This window comes from Galleria mellonella, unplaced genomic scaffold (genome assembly GCF_026898425.1).
Source record: "Galleria mellonella isolate WM207_F2 unplaced genomic scaffold, CSIRO_AGI_GalMel_v1 utg312, whole genome shotgun sequence".
Taxonomy (NCBI): Eukaryota; Metazoa; Arthropoda; class Insecta; order Lepidoptera; family Pyralidae; genus Galleria; species Galleria mellonella.
The window spans coordinates 2,710,267-2,731,327 of record NW_026442074.1 but is presented as its reverse complement, the minus strand read 5'-3'; the positions used below and the strand labels follow the sequence as shown (position 1 = coordinate 2,731,327).

General features: G+C 33.4%; 1 protein-coding gene across 2 annotated transcripts; it reads left to right on the top strand.

The window, feature by feature from the left end:
* The first annotated feature begins 1,262 nt into the window (after positions 1-1,262).
* On the top strand, positions 1,263-20,958 carry LOC113515090 (uncharacterized). 2 transcript variants are annotated; one of them, XM_026899228.3, is made up of 12 exons: positions 1,263-1,558; positions 2,137-2,256; positions 2,474-2,596; positions 3,634-3,756; positions 4,190-4,312; positions 5,109-5,276; positions 6,282-6,404; positions 6,891-7,058; positions 8,450-8,545; positions 9,043-11,483; positions 14,297-14,557; positions 16,268-20,958. In XM_026899228.3, the coding sequence occupies exons 1-12, from the start codon at positions 1,423-1,425 to the stop codon at positions 16,301-16,303; spliced, it is 3,918 nt and encodes a 1,305-aa protein (XP_026755029.2). In that variant the 5' UTR covers positions 1,263-1,422; the 3' UTR covers positions 16,304-20,958. The 2 variants fall into 2 exon arrangements, with proteins under 2 accessions (XP_026755029.2, XP_026755030.2); XM_026899229.3 differs by lacking the exon at positions 2,137-2,256.
* Positions 20,959-21,061: the final 103 nt, after the last annotated feature.

The window sequence follows — 21,061 nt, the reverse complement described above, 5'->3', positions numbered from 1 at the left end:
TAAAAGAAAGTATAAAAAGAAACAAACTGTTCTAAATGCTTAATTTATTAAAAGAAATGTATTTCGGACACATTACAAAACTGAAGAATATATGGTTCAAACTGGTACAGGAACTTGCAAAAGCAGAAAACAATACTAATTTAAATATTAATTTGTTTTAAAAAAAATATAGTTATGGTGTCCTACAGCAACAAATAATTGAAAAATTTGTACTTTCGCACTATATCTTTCTAAAAAACTTTTCACATAGATCGAAATATTTAGCATTTTGTAATTATTGCCTTAAGGCAATCTTAATTTTATCTTTTAAAAGATAAAATTGTTTATTTTACTAATATATCATTTGTATAATATAGGAAGTATAGTTACGGCGATAGTTGAGTACTAAATAGAGAGAAGAAAACTCAGGCAGTGAGAGAAGCAGCGATGCCAGTGCGTTATTTTTGTAACATTTTGCGTTACTTTTAACTCCGTTCCGCTACTCGCACGTTACAACGATATTTTATTTATTGTAATAAAATGCAATAGGAAAATTCTAAACACCAACTAAGCGATTTTAAAAATTCTATCATTTATACAAATCTACATTATCAGCGAGTAACATTAGCTATATATTATTTTCAAACATTTGTCTTTAAAAGCTATCAACTGATGTAAAAATAAAAAATATTTATTAATACAGTCATTACTTAATTAATGTAACTATTTAGATATTAATTTATTACAAAATAGTTGAATAGGTTTTAAATACCACAAAGGTGACAAACAAGCATACAACTTGTCTGATAATAAACGGTCACTGTATCCTATGGATTCCAGAGGTATCATGTGGGCGTTTCCGATCCTGAAAAAACCTACAGCTATAGTTGAATAGGTGCTTTCATAGAGGCTAAATAACATAACTAATATGATAAAACCATGAGGTCTCATAACTTTTTCTAATAGAAGTACTTATTAAGTCTCATTTACTGATTTTTAAGGTTATTAAATTTGGAATAATCTTATAATTTATGAATCGTTATACAATTGATTCAGATATTCAAATTAATAATTTGCATTTATTAAAATTTCTGATATCGATATGAGAGACAATTGATCATTTATAGCTTAAATATTGATAAATTTGAGTTGAGAAGGCGAATCTTTTATAATTAAAATGTTACTTTTTTAGGAAGTTTCGTGTAATTTTTGATTATCGTATAATGACAACATTTGAGACGAGAGAGAGAAGGAAAGAATGAGAGAGAGAGAGAAAATGATATTTTGTATTTGGTTTTTATATCTTTGGTCGTAACCTCAACAATATAATATCAATGTTAAAAACTTTTTCTTTTCACTAATGTAAAATGTTCCATAGAATTCTGTTTATATACACAATTTTGTGAAAACAACTTTGTAACATAGTAAAAAGTTTAAATAAAAATGCCTCCTAAAAAGAACGCAATTAAAACTTCTAAACCCAAAAATACTCAAAAAAAGGCGACAAGGAAGAGAATAATAAAAGAAAATCCGAAATTCAAGACGCCTAGTTTAATAAGAATTAGATTACCTTCCAGAAGTAAGTTGAAATTTTGCTTATGTTTCAAATTTTGCACGGATCTCATGCTTCTGTCATTAAAATTTAAACAAGCTAACAAAGTTACAACTTTGTTTTTGTCAGTATATTGTAGGGTAATTAAGAAAAAATATACAATTTATAAAGTCACTTGGACAATACATTGAATATATTTTTATAGCAGTTTTAAAAGGTAAGCTGGTAACAACTTCCTTAGCCCTATCCTCATATAATTGAGTTACACTTTATTGTCTAAACTGATCTTATTTTATATATTTTCAAAAAGCATTATTTTTATCTATTTGTAACACTTTGGTTATTTATTTATTTAAATAAATTTTTCTAACAATGTGATAGTGAATATACTGTACTATTAGTCTCAATGAGATAAAAGTTGTTATTGTAATAAAAACATAAGTCTATTATTTATCATTTCTTTTTAATTATTTGTTAAAAGCAAAGGACATTAATCAAATTAATTTTTTGTGTTTATTTTTTTAATGTAATGCAATAATAATAAAAGTAATAATATTTATTAAATTAAATTTAACAAATTTAATATAACAATTATTGTATTACAGAAGAAAGTACTGATAATAATGAAAGTGATGATTTACCAAAAATTATGAAATTCAGTGACACATCTCCAAAAGTCACAACAAGACAGGTGGTGATGCAACAGAAAGCTTCTCCTACTGAAGGTTTTCATAAAATTATTATATTTTGTCCAGTATTCCATAAAACTGTGCTGTAGTGTATTCACACAGGCAAAGCTGCAGAATATCACTAGTAAATTTTGTATATGGCTGTTTGTAAATATATTTGTTAATCACACAAAAATGGCTAAACAGTTTTAATTTTGGTATACAGACGCTCAAGCTCATGCAAGGCCAAGTTTATAATATAATTATATTTCAGAATCCCTTCCTGAAATCAATGTCAACAGTACTTCACCAAAACCTGTCAAGCCAAATGAAACGCCTCCAAAAGTGATAAAGAAAAAAGTGTCTACACAGAATGAAGTTGTAACAGTCAATAAAGGTAACTAATATAATATTTAAATGCATTTTTGGCTCGTTTATAAAATTCCACATTACAATTGACTGTATTTTTGTGTGTGTATGCAAAGTGTCTTTGAGTTGGAATGTCTTTAGAAACACTTCTGTGGAAGGTTTGCTTTACCTAATGTTGTATTTAGATTTGTTTTGTTATTTCCTTTTTTTTTATCTTTAGTTTACTCTTCGTTTGTTAGGTCCAATTTTGGCAAAATGTTGCTCCTCCAGAATCTGAGGGGCTGCCTGAGTTGTGCTCAGGGAGGGATTCTCCAATATGACTCCTGGGGTAGATTCTCTTTTAGCTTTGATTCCAAGGTTGTTTTTTCGGGGTTTTTGCCCTTAACCAGTGGGTCTACCATGAAATGAAATTCTGAAATTTCAGACTCAATTTCGTGTTTTTATTTATACCAAAATCGGACCAATAAATCGAGTTTAACGTTTCTTTCGTCATACATCCTATCATAAAAGTCCTAAGGAACAATATTTTAATATTTCCAAACAGCACGTATTATGTAATTTTAACATCAAATTTGTGTTTCATTTGGCTTCGAAATTTCGAAAAACTTTTCATGGTAGGCCCTCAGGTATTCAGTTTTTTAATGCTGGAGACTCGCTTTCGCCTTTTACAATTGCTATTACAACATATGGTTGGTATGTGATAGTGGAGCACCTAAAACTGTAACATTGCCAGGAGGTGATACAAAACGGTGTTAGAATGTATGTCCAGTCCTAGATTGCAGAGGCAATCTTAAAACTGGCGGGCACGTTTGTATTAGGACTTAACAGTGCACGCATTTTTGTCTAGCTCCAACTAGCTCCGAGACCCACACTGTCTTACCTCCCATATCTCCTCCGGCAAGTAACATAGATTATATACAATATTATTTTCGAAAATTCTATCTATCCGTGCGAAGTCCAGTCAGATTACTAGACTTTTATATACCAAAGTGCATTCACATTCACATTAGAATGTTCGTGCAAAGCTAAACATTACAGCTAGTTTATAATATAATTGTATTTCAGAATCCCTTCCTGAAACCAATGTTAACAGTACTTCACCAAAACCTGTCAAGCCAAATGAAACACCTCCAAAAGTGATAAAGAAAACAGTATCGCCACGGAATAAAGTTGTATCAGTCAATAAAGGTAACTACTGTAATATTTAAATTCATTTTTGGCTCTTTTATAAAATTTCACATAACAATTGACTGTATTTTTGTGTTTGTATGCAGTACACTACATTCCCCATAAGAAATAAATTTCATGATTCGACAGAATTTCTTATTTATTTATTTATGTAAAGGAACACCAATACATACAATACAATATGGTCCTTAAAAAAGATTGTATTGTAACTGGCCATAGTTATTTAATTTTACAAATGTGAAACTCTGTAAGGATGTTTTTTACTCAGTAATGATTAAAGGGCTGAACTGATTTGAATGAAACTTATCCTGACTACATAACACATAGGATACTTTATATGCTGATTTACACGTAACGACGTGGGAAACAGCTAGTTACATATACAGTGTGCAATTGTTTCATTTTCATATTGATATTCATTATTATATTTCAGAATCCCTTCCTGAAATCAATGTCAACGGTACTTCACCAAAACCTGTCAAGCCAAATGAAACACCTCCAAAAGTGATAAAGAAAACAGTATCGCCACGGAATAAAGTTGTATCGGTCAATAAAGGTAACTACTGTAATATCTAAATTCATATTTGGCTCTTTTATAAAATTTCACATAACAAATGACTTTATTTTTGTGTGTGTATGCAGTACACTATATTCCCCATAAGAAACCAATTTTATGCTTCTACATAATCTCTTATAAAAGATTGTATTGTGACTAACTATTTAATTAGCATTGGAACAGCATTTTATGGTGTGGCATAACATATTTCCTAAAGAAACATAGTTTAATTATATGACAAAAACTTTGGGCCTTCCATCCAAAGTGGATGCAGGTGGCTCAGGGTCGTTCTTTATGGTATTATATGGGGGAGGCTTATGTCCAGCAGTGGACGGATAATGGCTGAAATAAATATGTCATACCCAACATGACAAGTGTTTGTCATTAATGTCATAATAATATAAACTCTTTATTGAGCATAAAAGAGATGTGCACAAGGAGTATTTATACAGAATGTGCATATACAAAAGGCGGCCTTATCGCTAAAAGCGATCTCTTACAGACAACCTGGCATATATTGTAGATAAGTACAGAGAGAAAGATAGGTGGCACAAGTCAGACAAAGTAAATACAAAAAAGTTATTTAATAAAATGCATATTATATAATCATCAACATATCGGCCATTAACTGCCCATTGCCCTAAATATAGGCGTCCCCTTACTACCCCCATGCCACATTTGGCAGGCGGATTGGCAACTCAATTAGTGCTTTGGTGTTATTTTTTATTTTTAATTTGGAAATTCTACACAATGGGATTGTTTTCTGCATAAATAATTGCAATTATTATTATTTCAGTTGTAAAATATCATTTAACAAAACAGAAGCCCCGTGAAATAGCAAAATCAATGGTAAATCCATCAACAAGCACTGGGGTAAAGAAAGCGGTGAAACGAAAGGGGAGATCTAAAAAGTTGAATTATTTAGTAGAATCCCCGTCTGTTGATGACAACACCGAGTTGGAAGGTAAGTTTTCTTAATGCATTATGCAATCCGATTTTTTGTCTATGAGTGGATAAGGTAAATATAGATGAATTTATGTTTTTTTTTTTATTTAATATGTATTTATCCATATGTATTTGAAGTACTATTTCTCATTTTCACCTCTCAGAAGTATAATACTCTATCAATATATGCTATATAACTATATATGATATCAATCAATAAATATATATATATATATATATATAATAAAATCGTAACCGGTCGCTGTCTGTACATGGAAGATATATACGAAAAACTATTGTAAGGAGGGGTTTATGAACGCAATAGAATCCAATCCAAATACTTACAAATGTCGCCCCTACGATTTTTGAAAGTTCCCCTTGATTTCTCTGGTCTGCCATCATCGTACTCTGATTTCCTTATAGGACCATCTTTGACATATTTTGTTTCCAACAAAAAAGAATCATCAAAATGGATTCATAAACGACTTATCCGCGAATAAACATAAAAAAGAGCATATATAAGGTCGAATTGAGAAATCTCCTCCTTTTTTTGAAGTCGGTTAAAAATGATGAACTACATCTTCATCTATCATTCTACATCTTTATGTAATGTCATTCAGTTTTAAGGTTATTTTATAATATATACTAGTGGTCCGTCCCGGCGTCGCACGGGTGGACATTTTTAACATTTCCCTTCACTGCTCTACTCCTATTGATCGTAGCGTGATGAAAAGTATACTATAACCTGCCCAGGAGTATGAAGAATAATTGTACCAAGTTTCTTTAAAATTCGTCGAGTAGTTTTTGATTCTATAACGAACATACAGACAGACAAAAATTTTACTGATTGCATTTTTGGCATCAGTATCGATTACTAATCACCCCCTGATAGTTATTTTGGAAATATATTTCATGTACAGAACTGCCCTCTCTATAGATTAATTATAAGTATAGATAAAAAAAACCATGGTCTATATAGGATACGGGTTGACATAGATGTCTAATAACAATAATTACATTACAGAACCAACTGCCGATAAAAATACCAATGGTGATTCACCAGAAAATATAAAAATCAATGAGACATCACCAAAGCCGACGGTCAAACAGATTTTACATCAACGGAAAATAGAATTGGCTAATGAAGGTATCTATATTAGAATAAATAAATATGCCGACCACTATAATACGTAATGGGGGTAGTCAGAGATATTTTGTAACAGTCGACGTTGGGGTGAATGACACTATACTCACTTTTAGCTGAGCATATTGGAATATGACGTGCAGGGGGTGAGCTGGTGAGAGTTCCTGTTATTCGATTACTTTTTATCGGTGTTTTCCATATAGGAAATATAAAACATAGGAAAGTTGAATGGAAATTTTAACCCTTCTTTGTATAATAGTGGAAATTTCCATCATAACATTAAATGCCCAAAAAATATATAAAAGAACAAGTTCACTTTAAGTCGATCGTGTCTGGATACCTTTTTAATGCCCAATAAGAGAATGCTTTTAGCATTAAGTCCGTCTTGTACACATATATGTACTAATGAATAAATAAATAAAAAAAAAATGAAATATAAATAATACATAATAATACTACATATTAATTCTTGTTAATAATGTTTTGCAGTTATTAGACATCATTTTCCGCAACAGAAGACTTTCGAACAAACAATATCAGAGATTCCGACAGCCAACAGTGAGAACAAAGAGGTGGTCAAACGACGAGTGAAGTCTAAGAAAATTCCTGATGATTTAGTGGACTCCTTGACTAATATTGAGAGCACTGAATCAGAAGGTAAGTTTTAACAAAGTTATCGTGATTCAAAAATAGAGATAAATACATACTCTTCATATATTTTTTATTTATGTATACTATATGTTACCGCAAAAGCCAGTCCATTGGTGACACTTAGGATGTATCAACACGATCCAAAACACGTCATTCCTTTTATCCACATGTAGACAAAGATCAATTGAAAATATTTTATTTCAAATAATAAAAAATAACATTTTTTATTTTTTGAAAAAAAATTTACTACATTTAGTTCGTTTTAATAATGTAGTAGGAAATTTAAAATTATCAATCTCATGGCTCCAAGTTCCAATTAGGGAGTAATAGTGAAATTAGAAGCTGGTATGCTGTATAACTGGTTGTAAATTTCAAGGTCGAATTATAAATTTCGAGGTACTCGAAAATAAAGTGTCTCAAAATAGTGTGTATGACTTGATAAAAGCACATACACAGTCGATTGAAATGGAAGAAATTTATTAAAAACATAATTTTTGATGCTTTCACCAAACAAAACTTGACAACCTTTATGACTGCGAGTGTGCACCCACTCATTAGACCTGTCTAAATATTATGTCACTAATAAAACCCCGAATTACGTAAATCTATAATATTCTATGTTTACATAAAAAATTTGCTAAATATCAATACAATATATATAAAATTAATACATATTTAGTTCGCGGTACTCATACTTGTGGTCAATAAGGTAGGTTGGGTTTGGTTTGGTTTGACGAAAGTCCCTGAATAGAATTTTTTATAGTCCTTACATTTGCTAACTCATAGTGGTAAATTCTAAGATTTGCTGATAAAATTTAAGATATAACAATATGTATATATATATATATATATATATATATATATAGTCAATCTCTCAATAGTCTAGCACCCATAAAAGCTGTATTTAATTTGAGGACTAGACGAAGGTTCTCAATTCGGTTGTATTTTATTTGTTTGTTACTTCATAACTCTAACCCCCAAAAAATAATTTTCCAAATCGGTTTCCTAAACCAATTTGGATTTTTTTTTATCTGATAGGATTTATACTATATATTTACAGATTGGTCCCATAGAAATTTTATCAAAATCGGTTATTTTAATTTCGAAAACTATTAGTTTTTGAAATCAAAATAACTGGTTTTATCACTATGGAAATAGATTTTTTTTTTTATTTTTTTCGGGAGACAACCTTTTATTATTATTGTCACTTTTGTATATATTAAGAAAAGACTCTTCGGAACATCAAAATCTGTTCCAAATTGGCAAAAATATTGTGCAACAGACACAAAAAAAAAAATCATTTCAATTGAGAGTCTTTAAAGTTACGTTGCTACTAAATATAATATACAAAAAATATAAACAACTAAACACTATATTACAATTTGTTTACATTACAGAGTTCGTAGTAAAGAAACCAAAAAGGATTTATACCAGGAAAGTGCCCGTAAAGCAAATTGTACAAAAAGCGACGGTACCCACAGAGGATGCTGAAGGTATTGTATTTTAAACAATCCTGTTTAATATATTTTTATATTTGTATGTTATCATTTTTTTTTTGTGTTAAAATAAGTATGTGGGGAAAAATGTAACCAAACTGTACTGGTATCAATGTCAATAGGAGCGCCCAGTAACTATGTAGATTAGTAACTATGCACGTAGACGGCGCTTATTTGATGTGCCATTAAGAAGAACAGAGTTGGTTAAGCAAGCTCCCTTACCTCTTGCATTGAAACTACTCGATGATATTTTGAGCCGGTATCCGCAATTGGACGTATTTGCCTCCAACTTGCTGGAGTTTCGTCTGATGACCACAGAGTGTTTGTGTTTAGAGATTTAGGCTTTAATGTTATTTCTAGTCAAGTTAAATCTTTTTTTTATATTATTAATTTTTTATATAATAATATGTTATTGTACTGATGCTTTCCTGGGTGACTGTAAAGTTCATTCAGTTGATATAATAGATAAATGAATATTTATATTCTTATTTCAGATAACCAACTAGAAACTGCTAACAAAATAGAAAGTAAATCAGTGAAAAAGGCAAAATCCAATTTACAAACAGAAACATCGATGGATGGAAAAGAATCTACTGGGAAAGCTCAGAAGATAAAATCGACAAAACCTAGAATTATAAGAAGAACACCTAGAGGTAAGAAAAATAGTATAAACAACACAGCCATTAGTGAAGCAGCAGTTGTTGATCAAAATAAAGATGACAAAAAACTAAAAGTAAATGATGCAGATGATACGAAACTGTCTAAGACACCTATATTACCTAAAAAGAAAGCTAGACATATCGATTCAAGGAAAACATCAACAGCAAGTAATTCTGAGTGTATGTCATGGACAAAGGATATTTCTAGTTCAAGTACAACTACTTCTGTAACGGTTTGTTCAACAGATATTGTTCGTATCGATAAGAAATTTCCAGTACTTAAAATTCCATATGTGGATTACAAACTAAAAAAACGAATGAAAGAAGTTGACAGAGGTAAAAAGCCAACAACATTATCATCAACTTCATCACCCACATCTAAGTCGGAATCTTCAGATGATTGTTCAAAATGCAAAGCCGGTGAGCAGAGTATAGTAGTGGATGGTCATACTGTAAATTTGAGTACTTCTTCTGTATCAGAAATTAACGCTTCTCAAGAAACGTGTCATGTTAACAAAAATAATAGCATTAGTAAAATTAGTAAGGCTTTAGATAAACTTACGTCGAATTTAAAAAAAATAGATATGGAAATCTTAAATTGGATTGGTTACCAGAACGAAGAGGTAGACATTGACGCTCTAAAGGCCCAAGAACGCATGTTTAGAATACTTAAGGAAGAGAGTGCTGTGATAATGCTATGTAAAAATATAAAACGTGTTTTATCTGATGAAGATGTAGATGCTAATAATATAACTAACATGAAAGCTTTAGAAGCTGTAGTACAAGATGAAAATAACTTTATTAAACCTGATAATGTTAGTTTAACAAAATGTATAGTAAATTTAAAAAATACTCATAATTCTTCAGTAGGGGATATGCATATTGACAACGCCAAAGAAACTTCACAGAAGGAAAAGGGTAATGCTGACGTTAATTATAATAATTGTACAACAGATAATGTTCCACATGTACCACTTGATCATAGCTACGATGATGACGATGCGTTATCATTGTTTGCTGAAAGTATTACTGGTATAGAATCTTCACGATTGAATAGTTCAGTTGGTTCCCCACCTCATAAACGATTGGCTGATGAGGAAGAATACATTCCTCGGCCAGTGATAAAAGAACAGTGTAGTGCACCAGAGAAGTTAGTGTACCATCCCACAAAAATTAAATATAACGAACATAGTGATCATAACATTAAAACTAGGACTATTTGTGAAAAACAAAATGCCGATTCAACTTCTATTAATAAAGAACCTGTCCAAGATAATACTAGTAAATCTCAATGTACAGAAATGCTAAACAAAGTTAATTTAATGAATAATTGTGTCAATCCAATCATTACAAATGTTGCCATGCCAAAAGAAAAGAACAGCTCTTACCTTATGTCCTCTATCTATAAACCATCGCAAGCTATGAAAAGTGTTGTTTTTAAAGGTATATGTTTCTTTCATATAGTATCGAGTTGTAGGCACAATGCCCTGTGTCGGTTCCCACATGTGATACCTAATACGAGGGAAATTAAAGCTAAGCTGTGCACATTGAGTGAAGAGATGTTCATACAGGAATACATGATGATGCGCAATTGGCCGGGCTTACGGCGCCTTTACGGGCTATGTTTCGTCGAAGAGGCCGCCAGGCGGGAGCTTACGTGCTTCCTTGTAGAAATGGCGATGGATTTTGTGACGAAAGTAAACTGTACTTCAAGGGAGGACGGTTTACTCAAAATCGAAGTTGCAGAATTCACTTTGCTGCATCTGAACACAGTCGATTTGGAAACGTGCGATAATTTGTTGAAATACAGCGTACGAGAAGATGCTCTGCTTTGCGATGTATTCATGGAGATCATCGCTGCGACGCAAAACTTCTCTCGGTTCAAATTAGTGTTTCTAAATCTAACCTGGTTTATTGTAAAAATAAATAGATCTTTCAGTTTAAATGTGGCGACACAGATATTAGAGAGGGTATGCATTTTGCCCTACGAGGAACCACTCATCAAAGCTTTGCTTAATATCATCAGGCACACGGACCCAGCTATATTTGAGAATACAGTAATGGGCAAGTTTGAGAAACAACTGTTGAACACAAACAGAGATCTTTATGACCAGTTAATGGTTATTAGAAGGGAAAATATGAACAGAACAGTTATGGAGAACCTGTATGTATCATCGTCGCGGATTATTCGCGAGGTGGAGCCGCCGAACGTAGGGATGTATCCAGAGAGGGAGAAGAGGTACACCTCCCCTGATACGACGTATCTGGATAATTTGGTGAGTGAATATATAGTATAAAATAGTCATTTTCAAACTTCTTTGTACAAAAGTCGTTTGCTTGGACACCTCTGTCCCTATCGTGTTTCTACCGTGAAAACAGTTGCGTTTGCATGGCTGTGTTTCGGTTTGAAGGGTGGGATATGGCAGTAAATTTACAGGGTACAGAGGAATAACACCTGAGTCGACAGGAATGGCAACGCATAGGAGGTATTATGGGCGAAACAGTATACTCTGTTGATGTCCATGGTACTGCTCATGTTTATAGGTGACGATTCCCACTTTCCATCGGGTGAGCCGTCAGCTTGTTTGCCATTCTAAGTTGCATAAAAAAAACTTCCCGTCGTCTGCACACTTAGATCTTTTAAACTACGCAAGCGATTTTAATATGGTTATCATTAATAGAGAGAGTGTTTCAATAGGAAATATTTGATTACTGGATGATAATGAAATGGTAACCCCGCCTGCGCTATCGGTATACCGATACGTATACGCTGGCGGGGCACCAGTAAGAGAAGATAGGTGAGGATGAAGCAAGTCACTTAGTTTATTGCGACGAATTCAACAAAAATTAACCACGATGGTTTCCAGGGAGAATCGCATAGAGGTCGACCTCTCCAGCAGCAGCTCCATTACTAGCAATATACCCCATATTGGTATATTGCTAGTAATGGGGCTGTTAGATCTCATTACTACCCACCCCCCTCCCGCCCCTCTTTTGGGAAAGTTTAAACGTGTAAGTTTGATATAGTAAGAAGTGTTTTTTTTTTAATCAACTTAGAATGGCAAACAAGCTGACGGTCCACCTGATGGAAAGTGATAACCTAGGCGAAGGTAGCCCCCCCCCCCCCCCTGTAGCTGTAGTATTCAATAGTGAAGCTATTGTAACCTGTACATATAAATCTCGTTTTCGTTTACGTAGGATAAGTTAATTTCTCGTAAACTTAAACTAATAGTCGACTAACCATCGAATACTACAAACTACTGTAGAAATTTGGTAGTAATCTGGGGACCAAGAAATTAAATTCCGAATTTTTGGTCTCAATTTTGTGTTTTTGTTCATACCGAAATCTGTCTAGTAAACGGATCTTAAGATTTTCTTCACAAATTCCAAAGAAATGATATTTAAACATTTTTGATATTTTAAATGGTCTGTATTATGTTTTTTTTTTTACATACAACTTAGAATGGCAAACAAGCTGACGGTCCACCTGATGGAAAGTGGTAACCGTCGCCTATAGACGTGAGCAGTACCATGGACATAACAGAGTATACTGTTTCGCCCATGATACTACCCATGCGTTGCCATTCCTGAGGACTCAGGTGTTATTCCTCTGTACCCAGTAAATTCACGCCGTATCCCACCCTTGAAACCGCAGTCCATAAGAAAGAGTCGACACCTCTGTCGCTCCCCTCTCGCGGGCTTGGAGTGCCATCAGCACTCGTCCGGTGAAGCTGTAAAGGCCACACACGGCCAACAGCAAACACATTCAGAAAAAAAAAAAAAAAAAAAAAACCCTTGAAACCGAAACACAATTGTTTTGTATTAATTTCTTGAAATATGATGAACAATAGTTCAAGATGTCTTTGTAATATAGCAAAATAATGTATGTATAATGGAATTATTCCGCTTTATTTAAACAATTCCTCAGAACATGGAATTGTTCCTTTTTATTAAAACTATAAATTAGTTAGTGATAACATATATCTTTTTTTTTTAATGGATGATAATGAAATGGTAACCCCACCCGCGCTATCGGTATACACCGGCGGGGCACCAGTGAAGGATGATAGCTGAGGATGAAGCAGGTCAGTTAGCCCATCGTGACGAATTTAACAAGAATTGTTCACGATGGTTTCCAAGGGACCACGTGGAGGTCGACCTAATAACGCATATTGCTAGCAATGGAACTGTCAAACTCCATTGCTAACAATCCCTTTCCCCCCCTGATATATCTGTATTATACGAATAGCTTTTTATAAACATTTTAATGTTTAAACAAAAATTTATACAAATTATATGGAGTTTGGAAAGCTGTTTAGGAGACAATATTATTAATCACTCCACATTAAAACTACATTAGTTTCTACATTGCACTCGTGCGAAGACAGATCGAGTCGCTCTTTTTTTTAAGTGATGACTATGTCTAAAATTACATTGTCATTCAAACGGCCGTGCATGGTCGACTAACACCATGCACGCTTGTCATACGCATATCTACCTATGTTGTAGCTAATTATGGTATATTGTTCATAAAGATAAATAAAGGAAATATTATAGGAATTTATATAATTTTAACATAAAGTCCACAGGGGGGAAGGGATTGTTAGTAATGGGGAGGTTAGTCTCCATTGCTATCAATGCACCCTATCAGGTCGACCTCCACGCGGTTCCCCCTGGAAACCATCGTGCTGAATTCCAAGTGTATTCATCACGATGGGCTAACTGACCTGCTTTTTCATTCTCACCTATCATCCCTCACTGGTGCCCCGTCAGCGTATACCGTTAGCGCAGGCGGGGTCACCATTCCATTATCATCCATTAAAAAAAAAAACAAAGTCCACACACCAATCCATTCAGATATACTATACACTCATACTTAACGCACACAAACACACTACATGCCGTCACGTAATGTTTTATAATATATAAGTATTAGTAAAAAGGGATTGTTACTTCCGTTCATAATAAAACAATGTAGTAAGAAGACGTGCCATTTGATTTTCTAAAACAGATCAAGCAAAATAATTTTTGAACTTTAAGTGCTACGACAACTTATTATTATTGATTCTTTTTATTCTACCCTCCACAGAATAAAGACGAGCCGGTCATAAAACGGACAATCAACTTCGATCCGTCCAGGTCGTTCAGCGTCGCACAGCGCGGCTCCGCCACCCAGTCCAACGAAGGCTACGACAAATGGCGGTCTCAGCACGCTCCCAACTTCTCGAGTTGGCGGAACAGGAGTTTCTTTAATAAAATCCCCACATTCAACCCCCCACAGAGAACCCTGAGGCCGCCGTTAAAGCGGCCACAGATACACCGCCATGTGACATATGGAGGGAGCCCTTCTGTATGTATTTACGTTATATATATATATATATTGTTCCAGAAAGAAGTGAATTTAGCTCCATAAATTAAAAAAAAAAAAAAAAACTACATTGACTAAAAATAAGTCATCTCAGTAAATTCTCTCACTGCTTTTATGTTGTATAAGGAACCACTGTGATGAAAGTAATGCTTTTAAATCATTTAAGTTATCAAAAATTTTAAGTCCAATTTACAAAGATCTCTGCGTTCTAAGCAACTTCATACAGTGTAGGGGTCAATCTGTAATACGTGAATTTTGCTATTTTTTAAACACTAATTCCATATTAATTATGAATTAACACATTTACATTGTATGCACACTAGTGTAACCATTTTCTGGTCTTGTTTTTATAATTGTGTTGCCAGTCTGTCAATATAGTGTAAATGGCGGACTTAACACAATATGGCGTTATCTGCTATTTGACCGTAAACAGGAATAACAGGAAATATAATTGACGGTGCAACGTGATGAACAAATAAATAAAAAAAACAATATTAAAATAAAATAGTAATTTATAACATACATACAATACTCATATTATGTACATTATATATACATATATATAAAATATCGGACAAAAAATTACTTAGATATATAGGTAATACCAGCATCAGACAAAGCAAAGATTTCTTAAACCAGATTGCGATTCTAGGGATTTTAAATAAAAAGAATGTAGTTTATTCTTGAATGCCAATTTGCTTTGGGCACATCTAATGTCAAAAGGTAAAGCATTCTAATAATTGATAGCCTGAATGGCGAAACAATTAGAGATAAAGTCAGTATAATGGGCAGGTATATTGAGCGGAAAATATTCAGAAGATCGAAGATCTACTTAAAGCTTCCTTAAATTCCAATCTGTCAGTTTCTTATACAAACAAACATTTAGACAAACATACAGTAGAATCTCGATTATCCGAATCAAATAATACCAGGGGTATTCCGTATAATTGAAAATCCGGATAATCGATTCCAAAGGCAAATCAAACAATATTACGTAATTAAATTTTAATATTTTTTCATTATGTAAAGTGTTTTATATACGTAATTTAAACAATACGACATAAAAAAAATACGACTCATAAAGATAAATGGATTACATAATTTATTTACCCTATTTAGAAATAGTGGTTATTAAATATATTTAATTCCGCTACCATTATGTGCGATCGCCAACACACAAAGGTTGACCACCACTATTATGACCTTTCATATTTGCCATCAATATCCGACTACCATTATACCCACGCACGTTTTGCGACACGTGTTCCATTTCTAAAGAAGGCATCTTCAGGCAAAAGTATGTGAATTAAACAAAATAATTCAAATCAAATAACCACTATCACTAAAATTAAAATATCAATTTGATATTACAGCAAAATCTTTATGGACTGTGTGTGTGTGTATGTTGATGATAGCTCATAAAACTTCAATTTCAAGAATTTATCGAATTAAAATATTAGGTAATATAATGTAAATAAATACACATAAGTTTAGAGATATAGAATCGAGCCCACTGTTTCGTACATATGGGCGTACTTACATATTTTTTTACAAATTTATTTAATCACCTTTTACAATCCGGATAATCGCTAGTCCGTATAACTGAGATCCGGATAATAAATATCACAACACAGTAAATTCAGTTGATGACTATATTTTTTTTTTATATCTGATGAGTTATGTTTGTTTCAGAAATTCCCACGACGCTCCGGGCCGGACTTCTTTTAGTTCCTAATAACTTAACTTTTTTGTGTAATCTTAAAACTGTTGGTAGTGTCATAGGCAAAGAATAACGCCAAGCGAACTTGAAGGTACGAAGACGTTATAATTTGTACGAACAACTCATAATATAAAAAAAAAGTGATACAATTGTTACATATAATTGTTAAGGTGAAAAAATATTTTATTACCTAGTTAGATAGCTCGATATAACTAAAATCTATTCTGAAATTTCACTGTCTATAAAATTCACAGTATTCTATAAAATGCGTGTCAAAGTACTGAACTTTAGAGGTAGCTTTAAAATGACATTTTCGAATGGCACGACGCGGTTAAAATTTTCTATTTTTTTTTGTATTTTTTTTTTTTATTATACTTACGTTAACCTATGGTTGTAAAATGGCGTTTTGAAACGAAATGACTTCAGTATTTTGAGAACAGTTTAGATTAGTGTGTCAGGAAAGAAAAGAAATTAATTATATTGGAAACTGTATTTAATTAGTGATTATAAATAAGAATAAATAGTATAGGTTGAAGTTTCACTCAAACAGTTTGTAAATACGCGCCAAATGTACGTCAAAATGTACCCTTCTTCCCTTCAAATCTCGTATAGATTAGTAGGGTTGTCACAAACTTGTTTACATTTAACGATATAATAAGTTTTATGCGACACGTGTAAGTGAACAAGGAATAACACCTGAGTCCTCAGGAATGGCAACGCATGGAGGGTGTCATAGGCGAAACAGTATACTCTGTTATGTCTATGTTACTGCTCATGTCTATAGGCGACGATTACCATTTTCCATCAGGTGGGCCGTCTTTTACAGTACAAAAATGTACGCCTGTAATAGTCCATAAATAGTATATTTCTTAAAGGTTTTAAATTTAGTGAGCTAAATAGAATCGCATTCTAAATATGAAATTGGTATAATAGTGACGAAGTCCCGAGTTTCCATGTACAATTTGATTTGAAATTCTAAATTGCTGCAATCGACAAAAAATTTAATATAGATTTTATTTTTAACTGACTTCAAAAAATGGCTCTCAATTCGGTTGTTTTTTTTATGTTTGTCATATCTCATAACCGATTTGGAATATTTTTTTTTTATCTGAAAGGATATACTTACAGCTTGGTCCCATAGAAGTTTTATCAAAATCGGTTTAATATATATACAAATAAATCATAATGTAATATTCAGTTGTATGAAAGGAATTAATAAAAAAAATCCTTATTTTAATATTTCTTATTCAGTTCAGCGGCATTTCCTAATAAATACAACATGGAAACTTACAAGAGATTTTGTACATTTTTAAAAGTTTGGCAACAAAATTGGCGACTCTCCAGATGTCGTTAATGTTCACGGGCTGCGGTAATCACAATGTAGTGAACAGCATGCTCGTTTGTCGCCTTGTCACGTAAAATATGTATACAGTGTACGCTCTATATAAGCAACATTCTTTATAAAATATAATATTTTCTCAAACATGCTTGGAAATGTAAGCATTATTCTGACAATCTTCTTCGAGATAAATCAAAATTGCCGTACTGGCCAGATACATGCGGGCAGCGGCCGACAAAAGTTGTATGAAAATCCATATCTATCGTGTTTTGCGGCCAGATAAATCAAGCCAAGGCACACATACGAGACTCAAGTATGTGTGCCTCGGCTACGCCTCGTCCCACATTTGCACGTTCGTCCATTAATGCCTCAGTTGCTGGCCACTGCAGTAATGTACTATTACTCTACTCAGCTCAGTAAAAGAAACGAGTAAAAATATTTTCCAAACGGTAAGTATTTTTATACTCCTTTTTTCCCTATAAGCAACTTTTCCCAGTTTCTGGATTGAAATTGGTTCAAATGAGTTGCTTATATAGACCGCACCGTGTAACGATCACTGTTACCATGAGTTTGTACGGACAATTTAGTAGATTATTGTCAAGTTTCTACAGTAGTTTTTTTTTTATCAATGGGTGATAATGGAAAGGAAACCCCGTCTGCGCTGTCGGTATACGTTGGCGGAGCACCAGTAAAGGATGGTAGGTGATGATGAAAGCAGGTCAGTTAGCTTATCGTGATAAATATGCCTGGAATTCAGCACAATGGTTACCAGGGCGAACCACGTGTAGGTCGACCTGATAGGATGTATTGCTGGCAATGGATCAGTTAGACCCCATTAGTAACAATTTCTACCCCCCCCCCTGTATCTGTAGTATTCAATAGTGAAGCGACTGTAAACTGTACATATAAATCTCGTTTTCGTTTACGTAGGATAGGTTAATTTCTCGTAAACTAAAACTGATAGTCGACTAACCATCGAATACTACAAACTACTGTAGAAATTTGGTAGTAATCTGGGGACCAAGAAATTAAATTCCGAATTTTTGGTCTCAATTTTGTGTTTTTGTTCATACCGAAATCTGTCTAGTAAACGGATCTTAAGATTTTCTTCACAAATTCCAAAGAAATGATATTTAAACATTTTTGATATTTTTAAATGGTCTGTATTATGTTTTTTTTACATACAACTTAGAATGGCAAACAAGCTGACGGTCCACCTGATGGAAAGTGGTAACCGTCGCTTATAGACATGATCAGTACCATGGACATAACAGAGTATACTGTTTCGCCCATGATACCCCCCAATGCGTTGCCATTCCTGAGGACTCGGGTGTTATTCCTCTGTACCCTGTAAATTCACGCCATATCCCACCCTTCAAACCGAAACACAGCTGCTTCACGGTTGAAACACGAATGGGACAGAGGTATCCAAGCAATCGACTTTTGTACAAAGTCTCCCTCTGGTAGTAGTTTTGACACAAATTGTTGTATCGTTCGGCCCCGAAATTTCGGTAAACATTTCACGGTAGACCCTCTGCTTTAGTAAAGTTTTTGTATATTACATATATTATAGTTTACCTAAATAATGCCAATAATTCCCGTCTTTTATAAGACATTATGACTTACGTTACTTTTGTAAATTAAAATTGTTTCTTTTGTATTATATGTACACAGCGATTAGTTATAAAAAAAAAAAAGTTAAAATTATGTCTCTAGATTTTGTTTGCACTATATAGCGTCCTTCAAATAGTGCAAATAACGGTACTGAATTTTAGAAACGTTTGCCACATGATTCCCTGTCTACTCCTCAAGAGACCTAGCATGAAGTTAGTGGTAGAAGAACTTGTGCCATACGTTTGTTATTACAATTTAATTAATGTTACTATAAACTGTCTACACCGCAAGGAACCGGCTTCCTAGACACGTGATGAATCTTGATAGATACGATTTCGCTACTGCATATATGATATAGGCGTGACAACAAAATTTGAGATCTTGTAGTTTTTTTAAAAGAGTGATAATTAATTAGTAACCCCGCGTGCGCTATCGGTATTTGCTGGCGTTGTACCAGGGAGAGATGATACGAGGATGAAAGTTCAGTTTTTTTATTTTTTATACAACTTAGAATGGCAGACAAGCTGACGGCCCACCTGATGGAAAGTGGTAACCGTTGCCTATAGACATGAGCCGTACCATGGACATAACAGAGTGTACTGTTTCGCCCATGGTACCCCCCATGCGTTGCCATTCCTGAGGGTTCAGATGTTATTCCTCTGTACCCTGTAAATTCACGCCATATCCCACCCTTCAAACCGAAACACAGCCATGCAAACACAACTGCTTCACGGTAGAAACACGAATGGGACAGAGGTACCCAAGCAATCGACTTTTGTACAAAGTCTCCCTCTGGTAAATAGTTAGTCCATTGTTATGAATACATCTGGAATTCAGCACGATGGTTTGCAGGAGAACCGCAGGGAGGTTGGCCTGACAGGGTATGTTACTAGCAATGGGGCTGGTAGCGCCCATTACTTACAATTCTTCTCACCCTTGGTGTCTTGTAGTTAACCCTTAGCGGTCACACTTCTAGTCCATAACGTGAATGCGTCACGCTATTTTCGGGACTGGGTCTGAGGTGAAAAAGTATAGAGTACTTATTAAGCGACTTCAAAAAAAATTTTTTAATTCGATTTAATTTTTTTCATGTTTGTTACCTCAACTCCGTCAATTAACTAATTAGGAAAATTATTTTACATACAAATTGGTCCCATAAATATTTTATTAATATCGGTTCCATAGTTTAGTTCTGAAATATAAATAACCAATTTTGCCACAATTGAAATCGAGTTTTTTTTGTGTTAAACAATTTTGATAAAAACTTATGTAACATTTTTTATTTTTCTCATAGAATTTTCATAGTTTTGTAAGCCCATAGATTATGTCTATGTTTGTCCAGAGGAATATTCACCCCCTGCGCCCGCAAAGGGTTAAGTGCGCAGTTACGAAAACGTATCTGTCGATTTGTAGTTTCTTTTGCCACTTGACTAGGAAGGCTGGTGTAACGTGGTGACTTTGTAAAACTGCCTTTGTAAAAATATTAAACATAGAAACAAAATAAAGATCTTAATTCAAGCTTTATTTTCATATTATTAGTACAATAAGGTAGATATGCACAGCTGTTACAGCTGTAAGTAAATTGTATATTTTCATTAAGTACCTAATCCTAATTATTTTAAGTTCTAACTCGTGTTATTATTAAGTTTTGTTAAATTGTTTATAACATAAGACTTAAGTTTTTTTAATTATATAAAAGAATAAAAAAAAAATTGTCTTTAAGTACGTTTCTTTTTTATCGAAATGCATTTCTAGCTATGTTATTTGTTTTAATTCTATTGTTGGGCATTACCCTTATCAGCAGAAATCAATG